General features: G+C 43.2%; 1 protein-coding gene across 5 annotated transcripts; it reads right to left on the bottom strand.

The window, feature by feature from the left end:
- Positions 1–257: 257 nt before the first annotated feature.
- On the bottom strand, positions 258–21,408 carry limk2 (LIM domain kinase 2). 5 transcript variants are annotated; one of them, XM_077521546.1, is made up of 18 exons: positions 21,273–21,408; positions 19,992–20,083; positions 19,877–19,939; positions 19,619–19,715; positions 12,732–12,867; positions 9,600–9,709; positions 7,809–7,997; positions 7,638–7,743; positions 6,128–6,339; positions 5,871–6,057; positions 5,708–5,794; positions 4,309–4,440; positions 3,219–3,275; positions 3,015–3,080; positions 2,779–2,953; positions 2,652–2,707; positions 2,416–2,573; positions 258–1,247 (listed from the first exon to the last, which is right to left on the bottom strand). In XM_077521546.1, the coding sequence occupies exons 3-18, from the start codon at positions 19,890–19,892 to the stop codon at positions 1,028–1,030; spliced, it is 2,004 nt and encodes a 667-aa protein (XP_077377672.1). In that variant the 5' UTR covers positions 19,893–19,939; positions 19,992–20,083; positions 21,273–21,408; the 3' UTR covers positions 258–1,027. The 5 variants fall into 5 exon arrangements, with proteins under 5 accessions (XP_077377672.1, XP_077377674.1, XP_077377677.1 ...); XM_077521548.1 differs by lacking the exon at positions 19,619–19,715 and having other exon boundaries at positions 19,877–20,083; positions 21,273–21,407; XM_077521551.1 differs by lacking the exon at positions 12,732–12,867 and having other exon boundaries at positions 19,877–20,083; positions 21,273–21,406.
- Positions 21,409–21,653: the final 245 nt, after the last annotated feature.

Below are 21,653 nucleotides of genomic sequence, written 5' to 3'. Positions count from 1 at the left end.
GTCCAACTAAAACAGTAAGTTGTCTAGAAGAGTGACTAAAACAAGCAAGATTTTTTGGGGGGGAACAAAAATTATGCTTTATCTTTTTTTTTTTTACTCCAACACGTAAAGCCACAAAGTAAGAGCATTACAGTACATCACTCCTGAAGGTAAAATATGCCTACAAAGTCTCAAAATTTGAACACATTGTGAAAGTTGTATCTTACCCTTAAAAACAAACACAACAAGCTAGAATTCAATCATCAAACTAGACCATATCTGAGCTAACCAGTTGTGTGAGGGATTTATTTAGGAAATACTAATTATTAAATATCAGTGGTAATAGTTGTCAGTACCTTGATGCTACTGAAACAGCGAATTAAATGGCAAATCAACATCCACAGTGAATTGAAATGTCTAAAATCTAAAAGTTTCCCTTAAAAAAAAAAAAAAAAAAGATACCTCAGATGTACTAATATATACACACACACATTTAAATGAATGAGAAAATAACAAATGAATCCAGTTCTGTACAAAACAGTTTAAGATCATAGACTAGTGTTTCAACAAGCCCTTTTTGAAAATGAAAGCAGCAGGTGTATGGAAAAACATGACCTAGTAGCTGGTGGTTTGGCAAAAACAAAAACATGAATGCAACAATTGGAAAAACTGCTACAAAAAAGTGCAAACATCCTAGCAACAACCCTTGAAGCAGTGAAATCAAAATCTGCTACTGCCTGCATTACGTTTCCTCAGACGTAAAGGCAGAGCTCCCCCTGCTGGGCAAACACTCATCATTGAATTTCAATTGCATGTTTTACATCCTGACTCGGAATATATTTGGAACCAGACCATAGCAAGACGCTTCTTTGCATTTCTCTGCCGTAAACATGACAATAAAATAAAAGTGTTGTCCTGAAACGCATCCTCCACTTGTACTCCGAACTCGCGTGGCCCAGCAGGTTTTTCTCCAGCCTCCACGTGGCCACATCACAGTTGTCGTCTCGCCGCAGGGCTGACGAGGCTCAAAATGGAGGACCTATGGGTCCTAAGTGCAGCTGTCCGATGTGGCGGAACGGTCCGGGGAGGTCGCGTTGGAGGACTGCGGCTCATCTGGGCTCGGCGCTGCGGAGGAAGAACAGTCTTTGGGCCAGTGGAGTCGACTCAGACTCTGATGGAGTTCGTCTAATTCGGACGGGAGAGGGATGCCCAGCTCCTGGTTGAGGGACAGCGCTTGGAAGCAGTCCTCCAGCTTCTGGAAAGGCGGACTGCAAAGGAAAGCGCACAGGGTGGGGAGAGAAGCAACGTGATGAGCCACCATCTTGGGAGAGTTGTTTTCATGTGTATTTTACACTTCAAACACCTCTAAAATCCCAGAACATTGATAGAGCAAAATACACGACGACCGACTCGCCTACCAAGTTTTCAGGCCGGCGTTGAACATAAAACAATTCATGAATGGATTTAGTTTCTCTACCGCAGTAATGTTTGCTTCTTTCACTAACAAAAGTGTCTTTGAAATACTCTAGCATTGATTAGACAAACTTAACAGCTTTCCAAGTGTTATGTGCTGAGTTTGGATCCCAAAAGGCAGATTTGAACTATTTATTCACATCGAGAGGCGTGGAACAAACTTGACGAGACGAGACGAGAAGAGAAACAACGAGAGTTGCACAGAGGAACAGAGGTAATAATCTGACAAAAACACACACCGTCTCAGGCAGCTTATATAGACAGTGAATGGCTCTGATTGGTTGTGGCTAGACATGTGGGTAACAGGACTGACATGGAATGATCGGATTGGCTGTTGACTAGATAAAGAGAGGAAAAATCCCTGACATCATCACACAGCGTATTGAAGCTAGATGCTGTTACATCAGTTCAAAACCGACACTTGACCTCACGGTCATGACCCTGGCATAAGTTTCAGCAAAATCCAGCCAGCAGTTCCTGAAAAATCGTGTCAATCTATTACAGGGTTACTGTTGCCATGGCAGCCACGGCTTTTATGATTCAAATGTTCCGTATATTTGAAATGACAAGATATGACGAAAGTCAAAGTTTGAAGAGCTGAGCTTCATTATTAGTTCGTCCCTTTCAAAAGGAATTGAAACTTTTTGTTCTCAGTGTATGCTAATTAGGGCCTTTAAATGAGCATTTTCATCAGAAATGAGTTCCAAATCAAATTCTGGTACATTCAATCTGTGAAGTTTTGTAACAAAGGCAAAGGCAAAAATTTTTTTTATAATAAATAAAATGCATTTTTGTCAATCTCATGACATCGCTAGCGAGTTACAAAAGGCCAATTTTATGATGCTAACGACTTTGATCCGTTTTTTTTTTATGGAGGCGGTCTGGAAGGAAGGCGGGATTCGCGCATATTTGCATTTCTTCTACTTCACCGATGACGATTTGCGCTCACTAAAAGTGTCTCACCGATTGTCGGGTGCGAGGTCGCAGCACGCCGCAGCCAGCGGGAAAAACGCCGGCGGGCAATCTTCAGGGAGGAACTTGTCCACGAACTTGCCCACATTCAGACCGAAGTCCAGAGTTCTGGGGAGACATTCTGGATCTGCGTAGACCTTTCCGATGATCTGGTTGACAGGATCCACAATTGACATGGACGGATCGATTTGAGCTCAAATTTCATCTCGTTTGGTCGCCGTTCTCACCTCACAAAGAACAATTCCAAAGGAGAAAATGTCCACCTTTTCATCGTAGCGTTTACCTGAAAGCCAATCAAATGCCATTGAGCAAGCTCTCGCCGCGCTTCCGTCCGTCGCTTCTTGCGCAACTCACCGTTTAGCATCTCGGGGGCCATCCAGTAGGGGTTCCCGACCACGGTGTACCTTTTTTTCCGGTCGCTACGTCGGAACACCCGCTTCTTGGCCGAGTTCTTTTCAGGCGACGGCTTGACTTTCTCTTCCACGATGAGTCGGGACAGTCCGAAGTCGGCAACCACCACAGTGTTGTCCTGACGACAGAATGGGGTCGACTTTGGTGTTGGACAACTCGAAAGCACTTTTGCCACCTACCAGTTTAACCAGGCAGTTGTGAGAGTTGAGGTCTCGGTGTATGATGCTCATCGAATGAAGGTAAGACTGAAAGGAAGACATGAAGACTTGAAATAAGCAGTTTGCTTTTGCACTGTACTTTTAAGCGCATGCTACGTTTCCATGACACGGGCTGCAAATAGTCCACTGATAATATCTCATCAAGTGTGCAAAGAGCCAACTCACCATGCCAGACGCGATGCTTTTTGCAAAGCTCACCCTTTGCTCCCATGGAAACGGATCCTGGGAAAGGAAAAAGACCAATCGGATGAAAAAAAAATAGAAATAGCAATGACCAGGGCGGAGTCAAAGAAAGTTGGAATATCATTCAAATGACAAAAATAAATCAAATACAATTATTATCTTTCATCATCTCGGCCAGCCCGCTAAGCTCTCGTCAAGCTTCTAACAGGAACGAGTTGACTTCAGGTCAACTGCTTGACTTCCTCACTTCTCTTCTAAGTTCTTCTTCGTGTTTAAGAGGGAAGCAAATCGGAGGTTAGAACAAGGAACAGTTCAGAGAAGAAAAAAACAAACTCATTCTGATTTTTTCCCCCTCTCAATATTGCAAGTACAAGTTAAGTGCAATCACACAAGCAAAACATTGATATTATTACCATAAAGAATATCAGATTTCGTCTTGGTCTCAGATGTTAGGTTGAAAACACTTCAAGTGGAAGTCAACCTGAAACATTTCTCTCACGAGTGTAAACGTGACATTCCGATTCCGAGTTATGAAGCAAAACGCAACCGTTTCCATCCATTTCAGGGTGCGACCGAAGATGACATCCAAGTCACTCACCGAAGGTGAGCTCTGATTGGTTGTTACCTGAGCGACTGTGATGTCATTTTCACTCGACAGCAAGCGGCAAAATGGTCGCCCATGAGATGGAGAGAAACGGCTGCATTTCGCTGCTGAACTCATATTCCACAAACATAATATTAACCTCAAGACCATATTTAGACTTGGAGGGGCTGCATAGAACATATTCTTATCCAAAAACAATCTTCCCGTTGAATAGGAATGAAAGTTTATTGAGCTATTTTGCTATTCTTCCATCACGCGTGTGACATTCTCACAACAATGAGCGTTCTTCTTCTTCTTCTTCTTCTTCTTCTTCTTCTTCAAGCTTAGGCAAGAATTGAGAGTAGATTCATTGCGTCTGTCAACGTTCATTTGTTCACCTCCGAGCTGCGTCACGTGACATCGTGTGACCTTTGCCCTTTGAAAGTCGCATTGGAGCACGTCGCGATATTGATTTGGACGGAAGCTCACCGTGTCTCCGATGAAGTCTTTGAGGGTTCCTCCTTCGATGAACTCCGTGATCAAATTCAGCCTCTTGTCCTTGTACAGGACACCGATGAACTTGAGCACGTGAGGATGGTCCAGGCTTCGCATGACTTTCACCTGAAAATTGGTAAGAAAAATAAATAAAAATAAATAAATGATGATGGATAATCTTAGGCAAATCATTGTAAGATTTGACTCATGAGAAAGCAAACATGAATGGCAAACATATTAAATACTAGGACCCGACCGAGATGCAATTTTTGAGGCCGATATACCGATTTTTGGCAGGAAAAAAAAACAAAAACAAAAAACAATTACCGATTAATCTGCCATTTATTTATTAAACATATCTCTCTCCTCTCTCTCTCTATATATATATAAATAAATAATAGAAATACTGACAGCTACGGCTGTTTGAAAGAGCTACCGGTATATCAAAAAAGATGCCTTGACTGTTCCTGTGCGTTTTGGCCTCTTGGGGGCAGCGTGGTGCCGTGCATCCATGGCAAGAATTGAATTCTATTCAAAGAACTCGGGTTTTTTTACACATTGGGAAGAATTTGTGCCTTTGCGTCGTGTTATGTCATCTGTGGGTATGTTTTCCCGCAACATTTGTGTGTGGATATTCGTTATTTGAAGGAAAAATACTCCCCAAGTTGATGCTAACATCCGGTTAGCATTTGCTAACTTCCTGTTAGTGCTAGGCTGGCGATTTGATCCATATCACGATTCATAGATCATGATTCAATTGTATGCCAATTAATCCTGAGTCGATGATTGTGATTTTTTTTTTTTAAACACAAATTTAGAAAATACCGATCAGTAAACTTGTACGTTTACACTCAAAGATTTGTATGATAGTGTATTTAACTGAAAGTTCAACACTGCATTTGCAAGACTTTTTGTTGATTATTTTTAAACATTGATTTGGCCTCGTACTGAAATCGATACAAGAATTGCGCGCTGTAATATTGCGATATATTGCCAAAGAGATTTTTTTTTAACACCCTTAACTAGAGGGCAGTATCAAGTCAAGTCAAGGATAGTGGGAAAATGTTCTTTCTGATTTATGGAAATACTAATACGTTTGCTATGTCGGTTTAGCATTGTGACCGGATGTATCAAATATGACACAAATCAAAAGTCACATGTGGAAGTTGATTTTCAAAAGATTGTTTGTTCAATAGGACCAATAATCCAAATTTCCTTTCATATATTTCATGGGTGGGGCTTGACGGGGTTAAACGGCCAAATGGCCGATTTGCAGTTGCGCAACTCAGCCCAAAACAAAGAGATGATTGTTGGAACCCGAAGAGCCAATAAATGACAGGTCGCCACAGAACGTCGGCGAGGAAGCGCAGGCGTGCCTCCTGCAAGCGATTACCTCCTTGAGGAAGGTTTTCTGCGTCTCCTCGTCACAGCGCAGCAGCTCCTTCATCACCATCACCTCCCCCGTGGCTTTATGAGTCACCTGACAGACAAAGCAAAGCAAAGCAACTTCAGGAGAGCCGCAGGGGTCTTCTTGTTCCTTCGGAAGGAGGCGGGACCTTGATAGCTTGTCCAAAGAAGCCTTTCCCCAAAACCTCGCCGTGGATGAGGTCACACGGCCTGAAGATGCGATGAGAGCAGCTACTGGACGCCCTCAAAGATTCGGATCGTCCGATGTGTCGGCTCACGAAAAGATGCTCGGCGGGGGAATTGGGCCCAGGGGACTTGCAGATGCTGTTACTGCGCCTGCGAGCGGGCAAAATGGCCACTCGTATCAACGAGACGCGACAACGAGCGGTTCTGGCTGAAGACGGACCTCAAGGATCTCCTCTTGAGCGTGCCGCGGTCCACATCGGTTCTCTCCAGGACGGCGTTTGACGGCGAGGACAGACGCATGCGGGAGGTCGCCGGCACTCCCAGGACGTTCCTGGACGATTCCAGTCGGAGCCGGTCCAAACGTTGCCTCACCGGGTCGTATTCGATCAGCAGCTGTAGTGTCTGACTGGTGCGATCAATCAGGTCATCCACCTAAAACAAAACAAAACAAAACAATTTGTTCAACTTTATTAACAGCACGGCGACTCAGCAGTCACGTGTGTTAGATGAACACAATCACACGTTTGGATAGAAAATCAACGGATGGATGGAGCTACGGTAGAAAACGTGTTTCATTCCGCTCGGCCATTGGGCTCGATTTGATATGCATAATACATACATTAGGAATCGGCGATACAAGGCATCGGTCTTGAGGTGACACGAGGCCGTATTTCGAGGTATTGGTACTCGTGACAATGGCCGATACCTCTTGTGGGCATTATACGATCAGGAACTCGAAACTACAAATCCAAAAAATTACAACTGGGTTAAAAAAAAAAAAAAAAAAAAATGGAATAATCAATATTGAATCGATTTTCCTTTGAGCCTGATATAGATTCATAAAATGATCAATCGATTATTTTAATATCTCTTTTTCCATAAATTTATATGAAAATTACATTTGAAAGGCCGAGTTTGTTTGTTTTTTGTGTGTGTATTTTACCGTTTTCTTGACATTACTGTTCACATGAATTTAAAAATATGTTCTTACATTTATGAAAGACAGTTCGAAATCTTTTGAATTTATATTTACAATCATTGAATGGGAATGATGAAAATATTTTCATCTCATCCTTGCTGATGGCAATGTTTGTGTAACACGTGATTATGACGCTAAATTATTTAAGCAGTTACTTCCTCTGCAAAATTTCATTTGGAATTTAATGTCCGTGATATTTAATGCTGAAGTGAATCAAATCGGGAAAAATCTAAATCGAATCTTGCGAATCAATTGGGGAAATTAGAAGAATAGAACATTGCCATTAATTTCATGCAATTTTAAGGGGAAAAAATTGCTACATTGGGATCCTGTATACAGGTTTTTCTTGAAAATCATCTTTCAGTTTAGTTATTTGGTGGGGAAATTTTATGTATCAAATACTAGTTGTATCCGTACTTGGCATCGGCGACTACTCGTGCTGGTATCGATCTGAAACATCCCGAGTCTAAAGGGTGCGAATAGTGAGAAGATTGTTTTGTTTTTTGATGTCGTAAGGACGATGAGAACGCGGTCGGTCGCAAAGCACTGCAGTCATTTCTCATGCCGTCCTTCCCTGCTGAAGAATTCATTCCTGATTGCGGAATGAATGGAATGTCAAAATTGCCAAGTCGGTGCCCGAAAAGAGCAAAAGGAATTTCTGCTGCGGCTGCGGCGAGATGAAAGGACGCCGCCAAGTGCGATTTCCGTCCAGCCCGGATTGGACGGGAAGACGACGGCAAAAGCAAAGCACCTCCTCCTCCAGCAGCGCCGCCACCGGAACGCCGTTCATCTCAAGGATCCGGTCTCCCACGTGGATGGCGTTCCGCACCTCGGGACTGATCAGCATCCCTCTGACCCTGGTGGTGACACAACAGCATGAGAGAAACTCAAAAGCAAAACTCCAAAGTCTGTCCATCCTCACTCTTTGACTTGGACGGTGGCGGCTTCGCCGTCGGCGTCCCGCACAACGGCCACGGACAAGCCTCTCTTGCCGTTGGCCGCCGAGGGCATCGAGACGAGCGTGACGGTGTGGGGCAGCGAGTCCAGGATGGAGTCATGCGAGCGCTTTTCCAACATGGGCGCCAGGATCACCTGCTTGTAGCACTTGCCGCTGCGCACAAGAGCAGAGGCGGCGAGATGACGCGCGCTCAAGAAGGACTTTCAACTCAATCCGTTGTTCGGAAAACACGCACAATCGTTTTCTTTCAACTGACAATGACGTATTGCCACCGTGGTGAGGAACTGACGTCGCGATATCTTGGTTTTGTACAGATCAATACATACAACTACAGATAACGTTTCACTGTCGTATCCACAATGATAACAACACACGGCAAAGCAGGCATGTCAAATCACACGCCAGATTGGAAATGTTGGAACTTAACGCCGAGCCTTACTACTTTTCGTCTTGACATTTTCCCATTCAAAAACGGCCTCGGAGTTCTTGAGAGCGAGAGAAAAGTCTTCTTGAAGAGCATCTCAATTGCCGCTTTTCCCTCCTTCCCGCGCCAAACCTCACGCGAGCGCACCAGACCGCCACCGCCCGTTTTCCTTTCCGACTGGCGCAAGGCGGCAACATTTCTAGCGTCCACGCCAAACTTGCACTTCCGCATTGCACGCGGATCTAAAATAACATTTGCCGAGTGGCGCCAACATTGAACCATATTTACAATTTTAATATAGAGCACCGTGGATGAAATATTGCGATTCGCGACTGGCTCGCTATTTGGGTTATTTGTGCCGCTGGAGCTTCTCATTCAAGTGAACACACCAGCAGCCTCGCGATGTTTTTTTTAAATCACAAACATTACAAATACATCCACAAGTACCTTTTCAATTGTAACTATTGTTAAGCGTTGTTGTCAAACATTATTATAGAAATTGTGTACTGTATACTGTTTTTTTATGACTGGCGAAGACCGGCGGGCGCTTCTTCCTCTCTCGCTTAAAACAAGGAAATGGGCGTGTGCTTGAGGTGTCGGCCAATCAGACGACAGGTGACGTCACGGCCCCGCTAGTCCCCCGACGACCGGCGCTGTCGAAAGGGTTCCAAGTCCCGTGGAGACACGAATAATCAACAAAAATTGCCGCTTCGGTGTGGAAACGCGCCAAATGTGCTTATTGAGGCTGACAGCACGAATTTGTTTTTCCATCTTTTCGAATTTGAGTTGAAATGCCAGATGGGAAGTCAATTGACAAAGTTTCTTTTCATGACGCTGAATTGCACATCATGTCAACAGCAGTAATAGAGGGAACAAGAATGTATATATATATATATTTCATCATTTTCAAAATGGTCAGAATTTCACAAATGACTCCATGTTAATAGGAAAAGAAAAATGCACAGAGCTGTCACCAATGTCTTACAAATGCAATTATGCCATCTACTGGCAGAAAAATGACCTCAACACAAAGTTTTATGACTGTACAGTACATCTTTTTAAATTTGAACTCAATGTTATGAATGGTTATGAAATGACAAATATATGCAGCCATATTTCTATTAGTTTAACATTATTTTCCATGTTTATGCTAACAAGAGTGTGAAAAAGCAACGTTTTTCAGAATAAAAGTCCCAAATTGGCTATGCGTCAATGGCCCATATACAGAAATAAAGCGGGTTGTAATTCCAGTGCAGTCCGAATTTTTTGTGACTAAACGAGGAGTAGCAGAAACAGCTGTCGCGGTACGCATCGGCCATCTTGTGACTTACCAGTAGAGTTTGGAGCGCTCCACCAAGGCGTACGTGTGGCCGTCCTCGATCACCACCTTGCAGCCGAGACACACGAAGCACTCGGGATGATACTTGTGTTCTCCGGCCACCTGGAATCACAAACACAATGTTGAGCTCCCTCCTATTAAAGACGAGTTTCTCCGTCTTAGGCACTTCCTGCCGTCATTGTTGACACGGGCTCCGCAACACCTGTGCGCCTTTCAGCCGGTCTGGAATCTGCCATGATGTCACCTACACGTGACCAACTGAGACGCCGCGTCTCGTTTTTCAACCCTGAAAGTGATCGGGTAGCGTGCGCCGTCTTGTTCCCGCTGTTGTCTGTCTGTCTGTCTGTCTGGAGTGTTCTTTGCTCTCATGCAAGATGAGCTCATGCTTCCGCGTACACTCGGAAAAGGAAGATGGTCGCATGCCCGAGCAGGAGAAGTCGTGCTTTCATGTCTGAATATGAAATATGGTTGTTCAATGGTCGCATTAAGAGACATTCAGTGGAAAGTTTAAAACTGCATTTCAATCCATCCAAGAAAGCAGACTGACAATCTCGGTACTCAACTGGCATCAGCTTTTCTTCCCATTAGCAGCATTTCACGTCTTCATTTTGTCTACCTGAATATGCTTTTGGCCCGTTTCAAGTGACGGAATTGGAAGACAAACAAACGATTATTGAGTTACCGTTCCGACTATTTTGCTGAAGCCAGCCAACGCATTAAAAAAAAAAGAAAAAAAAAAAAAGTCTTTTGTCTGATTGAACTTGAATAATTGATTTCTAATGAATTTAATTGATTTAAGTGCCGTTCCTGCGTCACATTGCATTGGAAACTTGGGACAGTACCTGAAAAAGTGCTCAGGGAGAGGCCAGCACCAAACAATTCCCACAGTGTGTTGAAATAACCCAGATGGCAGGAAATGCATTGCTGAAAGTCCTTTTGTCATAGATAATACGGCATGACTCCTTCTTGTGACTGGCAGTCACCTTAGATCGTAAGAAGGGCCACGATTGTGTTGTTGTGATCATTCTTTGGCATTTCAACATGTGATCACAAAAGGTCTTTTGTGTCTGTGTCTCATCTCGTCCTCATCACAATTACGCAAAATGCATTCCTGCCTGCCTGCCTGCCTTTCAGACACGCCATCAAAAGACACAAAATCGCCCATCACATTTATGTATTTGCATATTACACCTCCCAGACTGCGCTAATTAAACCGCATGACAATTTTGCATATTTGGCGCAGGCAATACAGCCTGCAGATCATCTTCCGTTCCATCTGTTTGCATGAGCAATCCAAGTTTGCTCCTTTCCCTCCAACCACATTCATTAGTTTCACCACTGTAAATGAAAATATCATTGAAAAAATGACTAAAAAAAAAAAAAAAAGAAAAGACAAACGTGAGTAGAGCTGTGAGTCGGTGCCGAGGATGTCGGCATTCGTTCACTTGCCAAGAACGAGACGCGCTCACAACTTGCCTCAGGCTTCGACAGCACAGCAACAAGTAAGTTCAACAGTTCTTGAGGCTGTCATACTTCTCCAAAAAAAAAAAAAAAAGCCAACAAAACCCCTCAAATTGTACATTTCAAATGTATTCGACTCTTCACTACAGGAGACTGTTTGGGCCCCCAAAGTACCTTCTGTGTACCGGAGTAGGTCAACTGTGGAGAACTTTGGTGCAGAAATGAGGCCTCAAGGGGGGCAAACACTTCCCAAATGGCGTTGACGGACGGCTGCAGCCCATGTAAAAGTATCGCTGGTCTGTCAACGGAATCAGCGCAAAAATGGTCCCGTGTGGAACGCGTGTTCGCATTCATCCAAAGTGGACGGGAGAAACGGGAACACGGAGTTCTTTGACACGCTCTGCGGGCGTTCTGGTATTATCTAATTAGAGGGGGATTGTTGGCTCTTGTTTGATGGTGGCAAAGCGCACTGGAAGACGGAATACAGTTTTACTTGTACACTTTACACACAATAACAACTAGTAGAAGAGGGAAACAGACTACAAGTGGACCTTGTTACGGGTACTCGACTATTTCTAGAGCACTTGAACAAGAACAGAAGCTGTAACAATGTTGTACATACAACATTGAAAAAAAAATAATAATAATCTGAATAACACAATCATACTTAAAACAAACAACAGCTCATTACGTTGCCATTTGAGTTTTTTGATGTTCTTGCTGCACATGTGTGAAGCTGGAAATAAATGAAAGGGGAGCAACATGAAAGTCACCGACGACGAGTACGAGTGCGCAAGCATCAGACTGGAGATGCCGGCTTGATGTTATTTGGGCCTTGCTAGCCTTGTTTTGCCATGAAGCTCTCTGATTGGTTAATCACTGGAGCCATATATTCTTAGCCTGATGCGAACGCCGATTTCACCATGATTAGAGTAAGGTTGGTTATTTTAACGCGATGCCTCGGCTGCCGGCTTTTGGCTTTTGGCTGCGAGTTCTGCACTGTGTGTGGTCCTTGCCCCGCTTTTCTTTCTTTTCACAAAGTTTTCTTTTTGTTTTGCCATCGAAAATATTGTTATCGGCATTACCAGACTCACACTAACACTCAGAGTAACTGTTCCATTCTTCAAACACGTGAAACAAAAACGATTGTTGACAGCTCCTGACTAACTGCAAGTAATTCTAAACATAGTAAAAAACACATTCATAAAGAAACGAATAACAATATACAGAGCAGTATTTTTACCAATCACCTTCCAGGCGAGTGCCCACTAAGTCACGAGTTGACTGGCGCAGAATTTTAATTGTAGTTCCAGTTGCCAGTCACGACAAAATAAGGAAACGCCGCGTAGATGTCAGTATGAAGGAAGGACATTTTGTGTTGTCCTTTTAGCTAAAGTCCTTGAAATTTAAATACTGAAAATGTTTCCAAAACAATACGTCCTGCATTTGTCATATTGCAACAAAAGAGCCTTTTCTTTCTTTCTTTATGTTTACAAACTACTTTGACTTGCTTTACATGTTATTTAAATCCATTATCCGAATAAAAATGAACACAAAGCATCAAGAGTAATCAAGTTACAATAAGATGACAAGAGTTGGTGTCAAATCTTAAAGAGTTGCAACTCGAAGTTCATCAAGCCCGGTGGACGGATGTCAGATTTACCATTGCAGGTCCGGTCATGAGCAGAGCGCATCCGTGACACAGCTCCCCAAAGTTCTCCCAGTAGTGTTTGCGACAGTACAACTTGCCATCCTTCTCATAATACCAGTTCGTCAGGTGGTCACAGCACACCGAGCACCTGCGAGGACACAAACAGGTCGGGTCAGACTTTGGCTTGCGTCTGCAAATGCTTTCCAAGCCCCCAAAAAACTATTTGTCATGAAACAGAAAACGTGCGCAGGTGGGAGGAGTTGCTGCCAACCTTGTGGCCTTCAAACTGTTGCTGAGATATTGACATAGCAAAATGCTTAACTGTATAGTGCTGTCAGTGATGACGCAATAGTTGATAAGGAAGTCTCCCGTTGTTGACACGATTGTGATTTCAAGTCAGTGGAACTAACGGGCTGTTTATAGGGCGCCTCCTTATCTGGGTCACCACATTAGCCTTTCGGTCAAAGGTGTAAATCTTTTGTAATCCAAGATAAATCCAACGCTTGGTCACCGAGTAGTGCAGTAGCGCAAGCCAGGCCTCAAATCAAATGTAGAAAAATTCATGAGTGGAAGTTGCATCGTCGGCTGACGTAATAGAAACAAACTTAGGGCCAAATCTTGAAAATGCAAATGAGTGCAGACTGGGAACATCCGTTCAACAAGATTTACCGGTTGAGCAAAACTGGGCTGCGGCTTTGGATGCCGGAGAACAATCGACTGCAGAGCGGTCCGATTCGGCGACTGAAGCCGTTTCGACTTTGGTTCTTCAAGCTTCTGTAATTGCATTCATGTCCGATTCTGGAAACATTCTTCCACAAATGATACGTCTGCGTTTTTCAAACTGATCTCTGATTGACTCGTCCCGTTTCTATGGAACCTTTGCAAGTATGCCGCATGACATGATAAATCTGATGTAGACCAGAAATGGTGCATTCAAGCGTCCTTTCCTTGCCTCATGTCGCTTGCTGTAGTACAGTGAAGATGATGGAGGTTCATGACATTTTCATGACTGAGCATTTGACCGCTTTTTGGCATAAATTCCCGTGGTGGAAAACTAGTCAGTTGTGGCATCGAGCAGGCGACAATAATTTTGTGGTAAAAGGCTATCATGACACAACCAGGAAGGAAATCAAAGCCGAGTGCCTCCTTTTAACACAACGCAAATGTCAACCATGTCCGCATCTGCACTGTGGAGACAAACGTGGAGAAGGTCCACCTGCGTCTTCAACGTGTCTGCGTCTTACGTTAGGACAGAGAATGAGTGCAAAGCAACTGCTGCAAATGCTAAGAATGGACACAAGTGAAGCAAGTTGTGGAAATCATTTCAGCGCCTCATCAAGATCGGACCCAAAAGTGCTGAATGAAATCCCAAGGTCCATTAGAGTGAAACTTTGGATCACACTTGCACATGATGCAACCCCAGAAAACAGCGCATTTTGTTTTGAAAAAACGAAACAAAAATAATTCCGTCAACACACGTTTTTCACCAAACTAAAACTACAATAGACTTGACTAAAAACCCTCATTCATAAACAAGAACTGGGACGAAACTAAATTTTCGTCAACTAATGAAGACGAGACGAAAATGTCCTTCACGTGATAAAAACTGGACTAAAATCGATGGACATTTTATTATATATATCATTTTGTAAAATCTTGTCCCTGCTATTCTGAAAGGTAAAAAAAAAAAAAAAAAAAAAGTCATTTATAGTTATAACTTAACATATTAATCCAACGGCTATAACGTTCCAAAAATAATGTTACATGGGACTGCGGACTAATGCTGGCTAACTTGCTAGCTCATAGCACGGATAGTAGCCAGTAGCCACTGTTGAGTTTTGCATCAAAAAGATGAGAACATTTGATGTGAAATAGTTTTAGATGCAAAAGGGTTCAATATGATCTGCTGACAAAAATAAAATAAAATGTATATATAACACACACACACACACACACACACACACACACACACACACACACACACAGGGGTAAAATGGTTGTCCTGACTAAAACTAAACTAAAACGTTGACACTTTTTGTTGACTAAAACTAGACGAATAAAATGACGTTTTCTTGGACCAAAATATTCGATTTATAAACGACTAAAAATGGACTAAACTAAAATGGGATGAGGTTGACTAACTGTGATGAAAACTAACAAGGCTGACTGAAATTGGACTAAAACTGAGACTAAATTTAAAAATGGCAGACAAAATTAACACTATTTGCAAGGACGTTCACCAAAGTCACCAAATTTTTGCCAACCTTGGAAATTAAAGTTATTTGCATGAGCAAATTATGGGGGAAATTTACCAAATACTACTAAATGAATCGATTTTTAGCACATCCAAGGTGGTGGTTAAAAATGTCTTTTTAACTAATGATAATCCATTAAATTGGTATTATAGAACACTGCATTATTAAACTGTGTGACACTTACAGCCCATTCAAAAAAAATCCTTCAATCCATCCTTATTCTGCACCTGGGAGGTGTTCAGAACAAACTCAGGTGGTTCTCCGATGAAACAATGAATCGGCGCAGCCTGTAAAAACACTGCCGAGTAAACATTCCTGATTTCCTTGAAGCCACATTCCCGCTGGAGCGTTTTCTTTTCTTTGGATTACGGCGCGGTCGGTAGCGCGACCTTTCGTTTTGACGTCGAGGGCATTGAGAGGGATTGTTTCACCTTTCACGGGATTCTTACCTCGATTGTTGCAAATGTTCTGCATAACAACTTGCGTGCGATGAGTGATAAAATGACGTTTCTATTCGTATAACAGGAAACGGCTTGATTTCATCCAGTTTAGTCTCGTGTGCATACATACAAGTGACTTATGATTTCAATTTGGGACAGAAATACTGTAGGCTATGCGATATTAAAAAGGTGGTCATTTAACGATCAATCCAAGTCAAGAAATCAGAGCGTCAGCTATCAGTAGACACATTTAAATGAAGCTGAATAAGCTGATCAACAAGGAAGAGAAAATTGTGGTGAAATGTGATCAACTACTTGGCTGCAATTACTCGAGGCCCTGTTGAGTCGAGTTTGCGGTCTCAACTGGCAATATGACATCACCGATGGAAAGCTACATGCACACACTTGTGGGAATAAATGTGGCTTTTTTAGAGCGCCTCGTTGTCGCTTGTGAGTGTGCATGCAGAGAAAAGGTGTTTTTTCCAACTTGACAAAAGTGTGCCACTCGGGGCTTCCAGCTGGTGCGGCCACTTCAGAGTGCCTCATTGTCCACCGTGAGTGCGCGCACCGCACGTCAGTCAGAGAAGATGGCGGTTAAGCTACAGTTGAAGAAGTCCGACGTGACAACCAGACGAGGGCAAGCGTTGCCATCTTGGAGCATTGCAGAAATGGGTCTCAAACTGTGACGACACGGATTGCCACTGGTGACAGAATCTCCTCATCCAAACATCTCACCGCATTCAGGCTGCTTCCAATGTGACAAAATATGACAAAGCGGCCGGCCCCACGTGGTCACAATGTCTCCACCTCAAAACGTCACGTTATTGGTGCGACAATCAGCACAGCTTTCTTCCCCACACTTAATCAACCCTACAAATCATTCTCCTGCTGTAGACAGAATAGAGTCAATGGCAACAGCAAAACAAAATGGCTGCCACTGGCAGAGGTTTTGCAGATTTTTCACGGGCACAGGCCACATACCTCCGACTTTGCCGCCCCTCCCACAAATGCATTTTTCTGAAAATTGCACCAAGGGAAATAAACGGGCTCTCCGCCGATAAAAGAATTGACTGCCAAGAAACTAAAAAAAAATAAAAATCTAGCAAAGACACATTTCCTTAACCTTCAGTGCTATTTGTAGTCAGCGCTGTGATATTACACAATTTTGTGCTGACAATATTCACAAGGCTGGATTCAAAACAAGTTGGCAATATTTAAGGTTTGACTTTGTGTCAAGTCAAGCACTTGGTGTTAGCTGTTCCTACTGGAGTCTTCGGTCAGGAAGACCTGGACTTCAGGTCCAATTGCCTTTTTTCCCCCTCCACTGCAGAAATGGTTGTGGTTTTTCTGTAGATCCGCATTCTTTATTGTTTCCGTGCACACATATGGCTACACTTAGGATGAGCCAGCGGCGGATTTGCGCAAGCGTCATTTATTTACAGTCTGTCTCACGCGGTTGTTTGCCCCCTTTAAAGGGCAGTGTGCAAAACAAAACATAACTTTGAAAGCTTATTAACATTTTAAAATGTGAAAATGGATTTTGTTGATGTGTACAATGAATGTAAGCAGTCATTTTTTATTGGGTATGTGTCACTTCAAATATATATCAACGGTTATGATCTCCCCCCGAGGGCCGACTGTGAAACCACATAAATTTATTGTATAATCTCTTAGTCACTAGTTAATTACTAGCTTTGAAACAAGACTAAGTGCAATTTCTGTGTGGGAATGCTGAAAGTTGAACGCTATAATAGCTGAATGCTTATGAAGTAAATTAAAAGATAAATGATGTGAAAATTGCCAAGTTTTACTTGAAATTAAAAGATAAATGAATAATAAGAAAACTTGAACTGCAATCTGTCTAAAGTGGGATTTATATCTGCAGCGAAATTATAATCCATTTCCTGATAAGATAGTCAGTTGGTATCAAACCATCAAATGTAGCAAAATAAGCCCCAAGTGGGGTTTGAATCCGGGTTCTCCATGGAGACCGTCAGAGATCTGGTAATGATGATCAGTTGTATGCATTGAAAGTGGGACGTGAAAAAGTTCAATGTCAGCCCCATTGAAAATGAATGGGGAAGCGTTGATATTTAACATTCAATTGTGTGAGTTCTGTAAGGAATGTGCAATCAGACGATATATACCTCGGGAGACGTGAATTTTTGAAGCAAGTTGAAATTTGAACGGTGTAAATCAGAAGTATTATGTGGAAGTTGTTTCAAAAACAAAAAGTGAGGAGAATAAAAATGCTTTCAGCATTCCCAAAATAAGAAGTCAAGCCAAATACTAGTTATCAACTTTGTCCAAGTCATTTTCAACAGGGATTTGCTTGCAGGAAATGTTTGCAATAACTACATTTAATGAAGTCAATTGCAATTCTGAAACACATTTGAGCAAGAAACATGAAGTAGCTACTTGTAAAATTTGCTTTCATGAGTTACGTAAAATGATGTGGTGGTCCGGATCTGCTTCTCAGGCCTCGAGTTGGCCCTTTGTGGTGTGCACAGAATAACAGTCAATGGGAGGAAACTTGAGCACTAAGAGAGGCACAAGCATAAAATCTGGAAAAGCCCAAATCTGGTTGAGAGTTTCTTCTGGAGCCACACAACCTTTTTTGTATGTTATGATTCTATGCCAGCGTTGTATTGAGGACAATAATGCGCTGGCTCGGTTATGGCGTACGAGCTCAACTTCCCACGATTGATTCATTTGACTGATTCATCCTCCATTTTAGGCGGCTTGATTTTGGCATGGCCCGTATGCGAGTTCTCTCACATATTTTCACAAGACCAAAATATGCATATTGCTCAATCAAAAAGTAAAAACAGGACATTAAAACACAAACACACATGCAGGAAAACCTCCTCGTTGGAAGTAGCAACAACAACAACAACAAAAGCTCTTCCACATATTCCCAATGAGAAACAAAAGAACTGGCAAGCTTCCTTTGCAGCAACAAAACAAAAGTTTTTTGCGCCGCCGACGTCTGAGACAGCAGACTCGCCTCTGGGAATCGCTGCTGAGGAAATGCAGACGTAGCGCGGGAGGGCGCTGCTACGTATCGGCCTCAACACTGCCACATTGACTGGAAGCAAAGTGACATCAGCATGTAAGAATGTGAGACAAGGTGGAGGTGGTCCGTTCCTGGCAGAGTGTGGACAACAACCAGCACGCAAAGGACGTTCGGCTTGCTTTGCGATGTCCATCTAATTCGTTTGCAAACCTACAATAAAGTGTGTCATGACTGTCACAATGGTGCCATTCCAACAGTTAAGTCCAATGCTGCCCATTTACGGTAGGTAAGTGACACTGCAGCCACCACACACATCTTAGCTAGCGTTAGCGTTAGCGTTATCAGCGAAAGTGGAGAAGTTACAGACAACATGACAACGTGAATTGTGATGAAGCAGCAGCAGGAGCTTTTCACTGGTAAGCAATGCAGCAGTGAGAGGAACGAGGACAGGCTGCCTTGAGTGCGCGCTCTTGAAGAGGCAACCTTTGGCAAGACGCAAATCTGGGGTTGGACAGTGTGCGCTTATTAGACTTCCAGATTTGGAAAATCTAGATGTCCTCAAGAGCCAAATAAAAAAAACGGTTGAAAATGTCATTCTGCGGTTACATTTAAAAAACAAAACAAGAAGAAAAAACAAAGCTCCACCATTAAGGTTTCACTGCAATGATGCCATTCCTTGCCACATGGACATATTCCCAAATACTACAGTAGTCAATTATGAATTGTCACACACGTTTGGTAGGCAAAGGTCATAACTTTCTGATGAACGGAGGCAACCTATCTCACAACGGGAGACAGCTCCAAAATGCAAACTGCTTCTGTTGACATGTATAAAGTCTCACTGTTGCATCTCCCCATGAAACTATCACATGTCATCTACAACTGCCACTTCAACATGGACCAGTCTGGACTCAAAGCTAAGCTCAAGTACAGATCCTCATCCGCCACTGGCTATTTTGCAGTAACGTCAGTTCAAACGTTCACAATATAACAAACCCCACTCGTGTTTCATCTATGACACAACTTCTGGCATTATCGTCAAGGCGATTTGTGGCTAAACCAAAACAGTGACGTGTAGACCAAGAAGGAGCATCGAGTCAAAGTCAGTGCAAAACGAAGCTTTCATTTCATGCCAAGCAAGCACAAGCAAGACGCGTATGATGTCCCGACCCGACCTGGGAGACTTACTGGAAGCAGGCGCCGTGCCAAGTATCCTGCAAGACCTTCATGCGGGACGGCTCATGGACTCTCGTTCCACATCCCACACAGTAACACTCGTCTGTACCTGCAATAAAGAAATCCCGTTTGTTCAAGTAGACTGCTGCGAGTTAGCACTTGAGAGTCGATCCGGTTAAACAACGCTGCGTCGGTGTCAAACGTTCACACGCGTTCGTGCTTTAGCAATAAATCATCTCTCGGCATCTTGAACCTGAACTAAATCCTCACCTTCTGTGCTTTCCATCTGCTCAATTGGGCGAGCGTCGTTGGTGTCCTTTTACACACGTTGCATACTGCGAAAAGCCGCGTCCGTGTGGAATTACACTCCGCGACTCGTCGCTGCCGGTGAAAAATAAGCCAGAAATGCAGGATAAGTGACGTCATGCTGGCCACGAATTCCTGTGCCTGAAAGCGGAAGTGCTCGAATAGCAGCACCTGAAAACAGGAGAACACCAGTGGAGTACATCAAAACAACATTAGCGCCCCTTGCTGGCGAAACGTGTAAATTACATCAACGTCAGATCATTTCTTATTCGGCCCCACCCTCACCCCCTCATTTGGAAGTCTCAGTAAAATGAGCATCTCAGTCATTACTCATTAAGGGAATGTTCATTTCGCAATGTAAAAGCGTAACATTAGCGTAACATCTCGCCGTCTGTCTGAATAAATTACACTTACTGGACAGAGGGCAGAGATGATACACAACCCTCATAAAATGAAATTGATCCTGATTTTTCATTTTCTTGTCAAATGTAGCCAAAGAATCTCCTTAGCGGGAGAACGAGGTTACAGGTGCCCGAGAGTGCTCAATCAAAGATGCATCGTGCAGTTCAAAAAGGGAATATTAAAGCATTTTCTACATCATGCATGCTCCACCAATGCCCAAATGATTACAACGCGCCCTGACTTTTTCTTCTTCTTTTTTTTTTTTTTAATCAGCATGTATGTATCTTCAAATCCTCTTCCCCTATGACCTCTTAAAACGTGGTAGAAGAGACTGAACAGGCATGTTTTCTTTTCATTGCTTTCGCACAAAATGTATTTTACAGCTCCAGAAATGTTAGAATTGTATTTCTTTTTTTAAGCCGAGCTCCACAGGTCCCATTCAATCCCTGGACCGACACCGCCCCCCAGTGCCAAAGTGCGGCACTGCAACACTTAAAGGGCCAGGCTTGCCCTGGAACGCTCGTGTGGAGTGGCGCCCCAAGCACGCCACAGTTTCTTGGGTGGGTGAAGGGTGGAGTGGCGCCATGCACGAGCTTCACACAGCGCGCACGGCAAGATTTCAAATTGTTGGCTGACTTACAAACTTTGACAAGAAAAGCAAAACCAAACAGGGGAGTAACAGTTTTGAGCGTACCGTGTGTGGTGTGCAGCCACACGGCACAATCAACACATCACACACGAACCGATTTCATTCATGAATGTTTCCTGGTTAGACGGGAAATCTCGCAAAACCTCTCGAGAGTAAACAAACGTGGAGGACCAGTCACGATACTTCGTGGTTTGTTTTTATCAGGAAAAAAAAAGACATTAAAAGTAAAGGCGTTGTTTTAAGGAGTGTAAACAGCACAAGCACGGACTTTCTGTTGCGCCATGACTCTTCTCATTTTGGATTCCCCACCTTGCTCTCTTGTCAACCGGCTGCGAACTCGTTTGTCCTCGGGGCACACCAAACATGGTGCAAAACAACATGTTGAATGTTCCCAATTTGAAATCGGAGCGGCCCAAACGACCTTTCCAAGCGACCGAGATCGCTCTCAACACAAGACGGGATTAACTGTTAAAATTGTCTTTGTGATGTCAACGTGTCGTTATGATTGTCAGGAGGGGAAATTCAGCACTCAAATTGGGCTACTTCTCCCGCTGCATGAACCCGGCTTTACACTTTAGGCCAAAGGTGGCAGTAGTGAGTAAAAAAAAAAAAAAGTGGCCAACTCCACAGTGATCTTTTTTTTTTTTTCCGAGTTAATGAACAACCATCCAGAGTTTACAGTTTAACTCA

The sequence above is a fragment of the Festucalex cinctus genome, chromosome 5 (assembly GCF_051991245.1).
Source record: "Festucalex cinctus isolate MCC-2025b chromosome 5, RoL_Fcin_1.0, whole genome shotgun sequence".
NCBI classification, from domain to species: domain Eukaryota; kingdom Metazoa; phylum Chordata; class Actinopteri; order Syngnathiformes; family Syngnathidae; genus Festucalex; species Festucalex cinctus.
This window is presented reverse-complemented; position numbering and strand designations above follow the sequence as displayed.

Bases quoted from the DNA above. Each gene is read 5' to 3' on its own strand.
- limk2 (XM_077521546.1), bottom strand. The intron at 3,276-4,308 runs GTGAGCTTCCGT...TTCCTTTCCCAG, and splicing joins AAGACTTCATCGGAGACACG to GATCCGTTTCCATGGGAGCA. The intron at 1,248-2,415 runs GTGAGACACTTT...TTTCCTTTGCAG, and splicing joins GACCTCGCACCCGACAATCG to TCCGCCTTTCCAGAAGCTGG.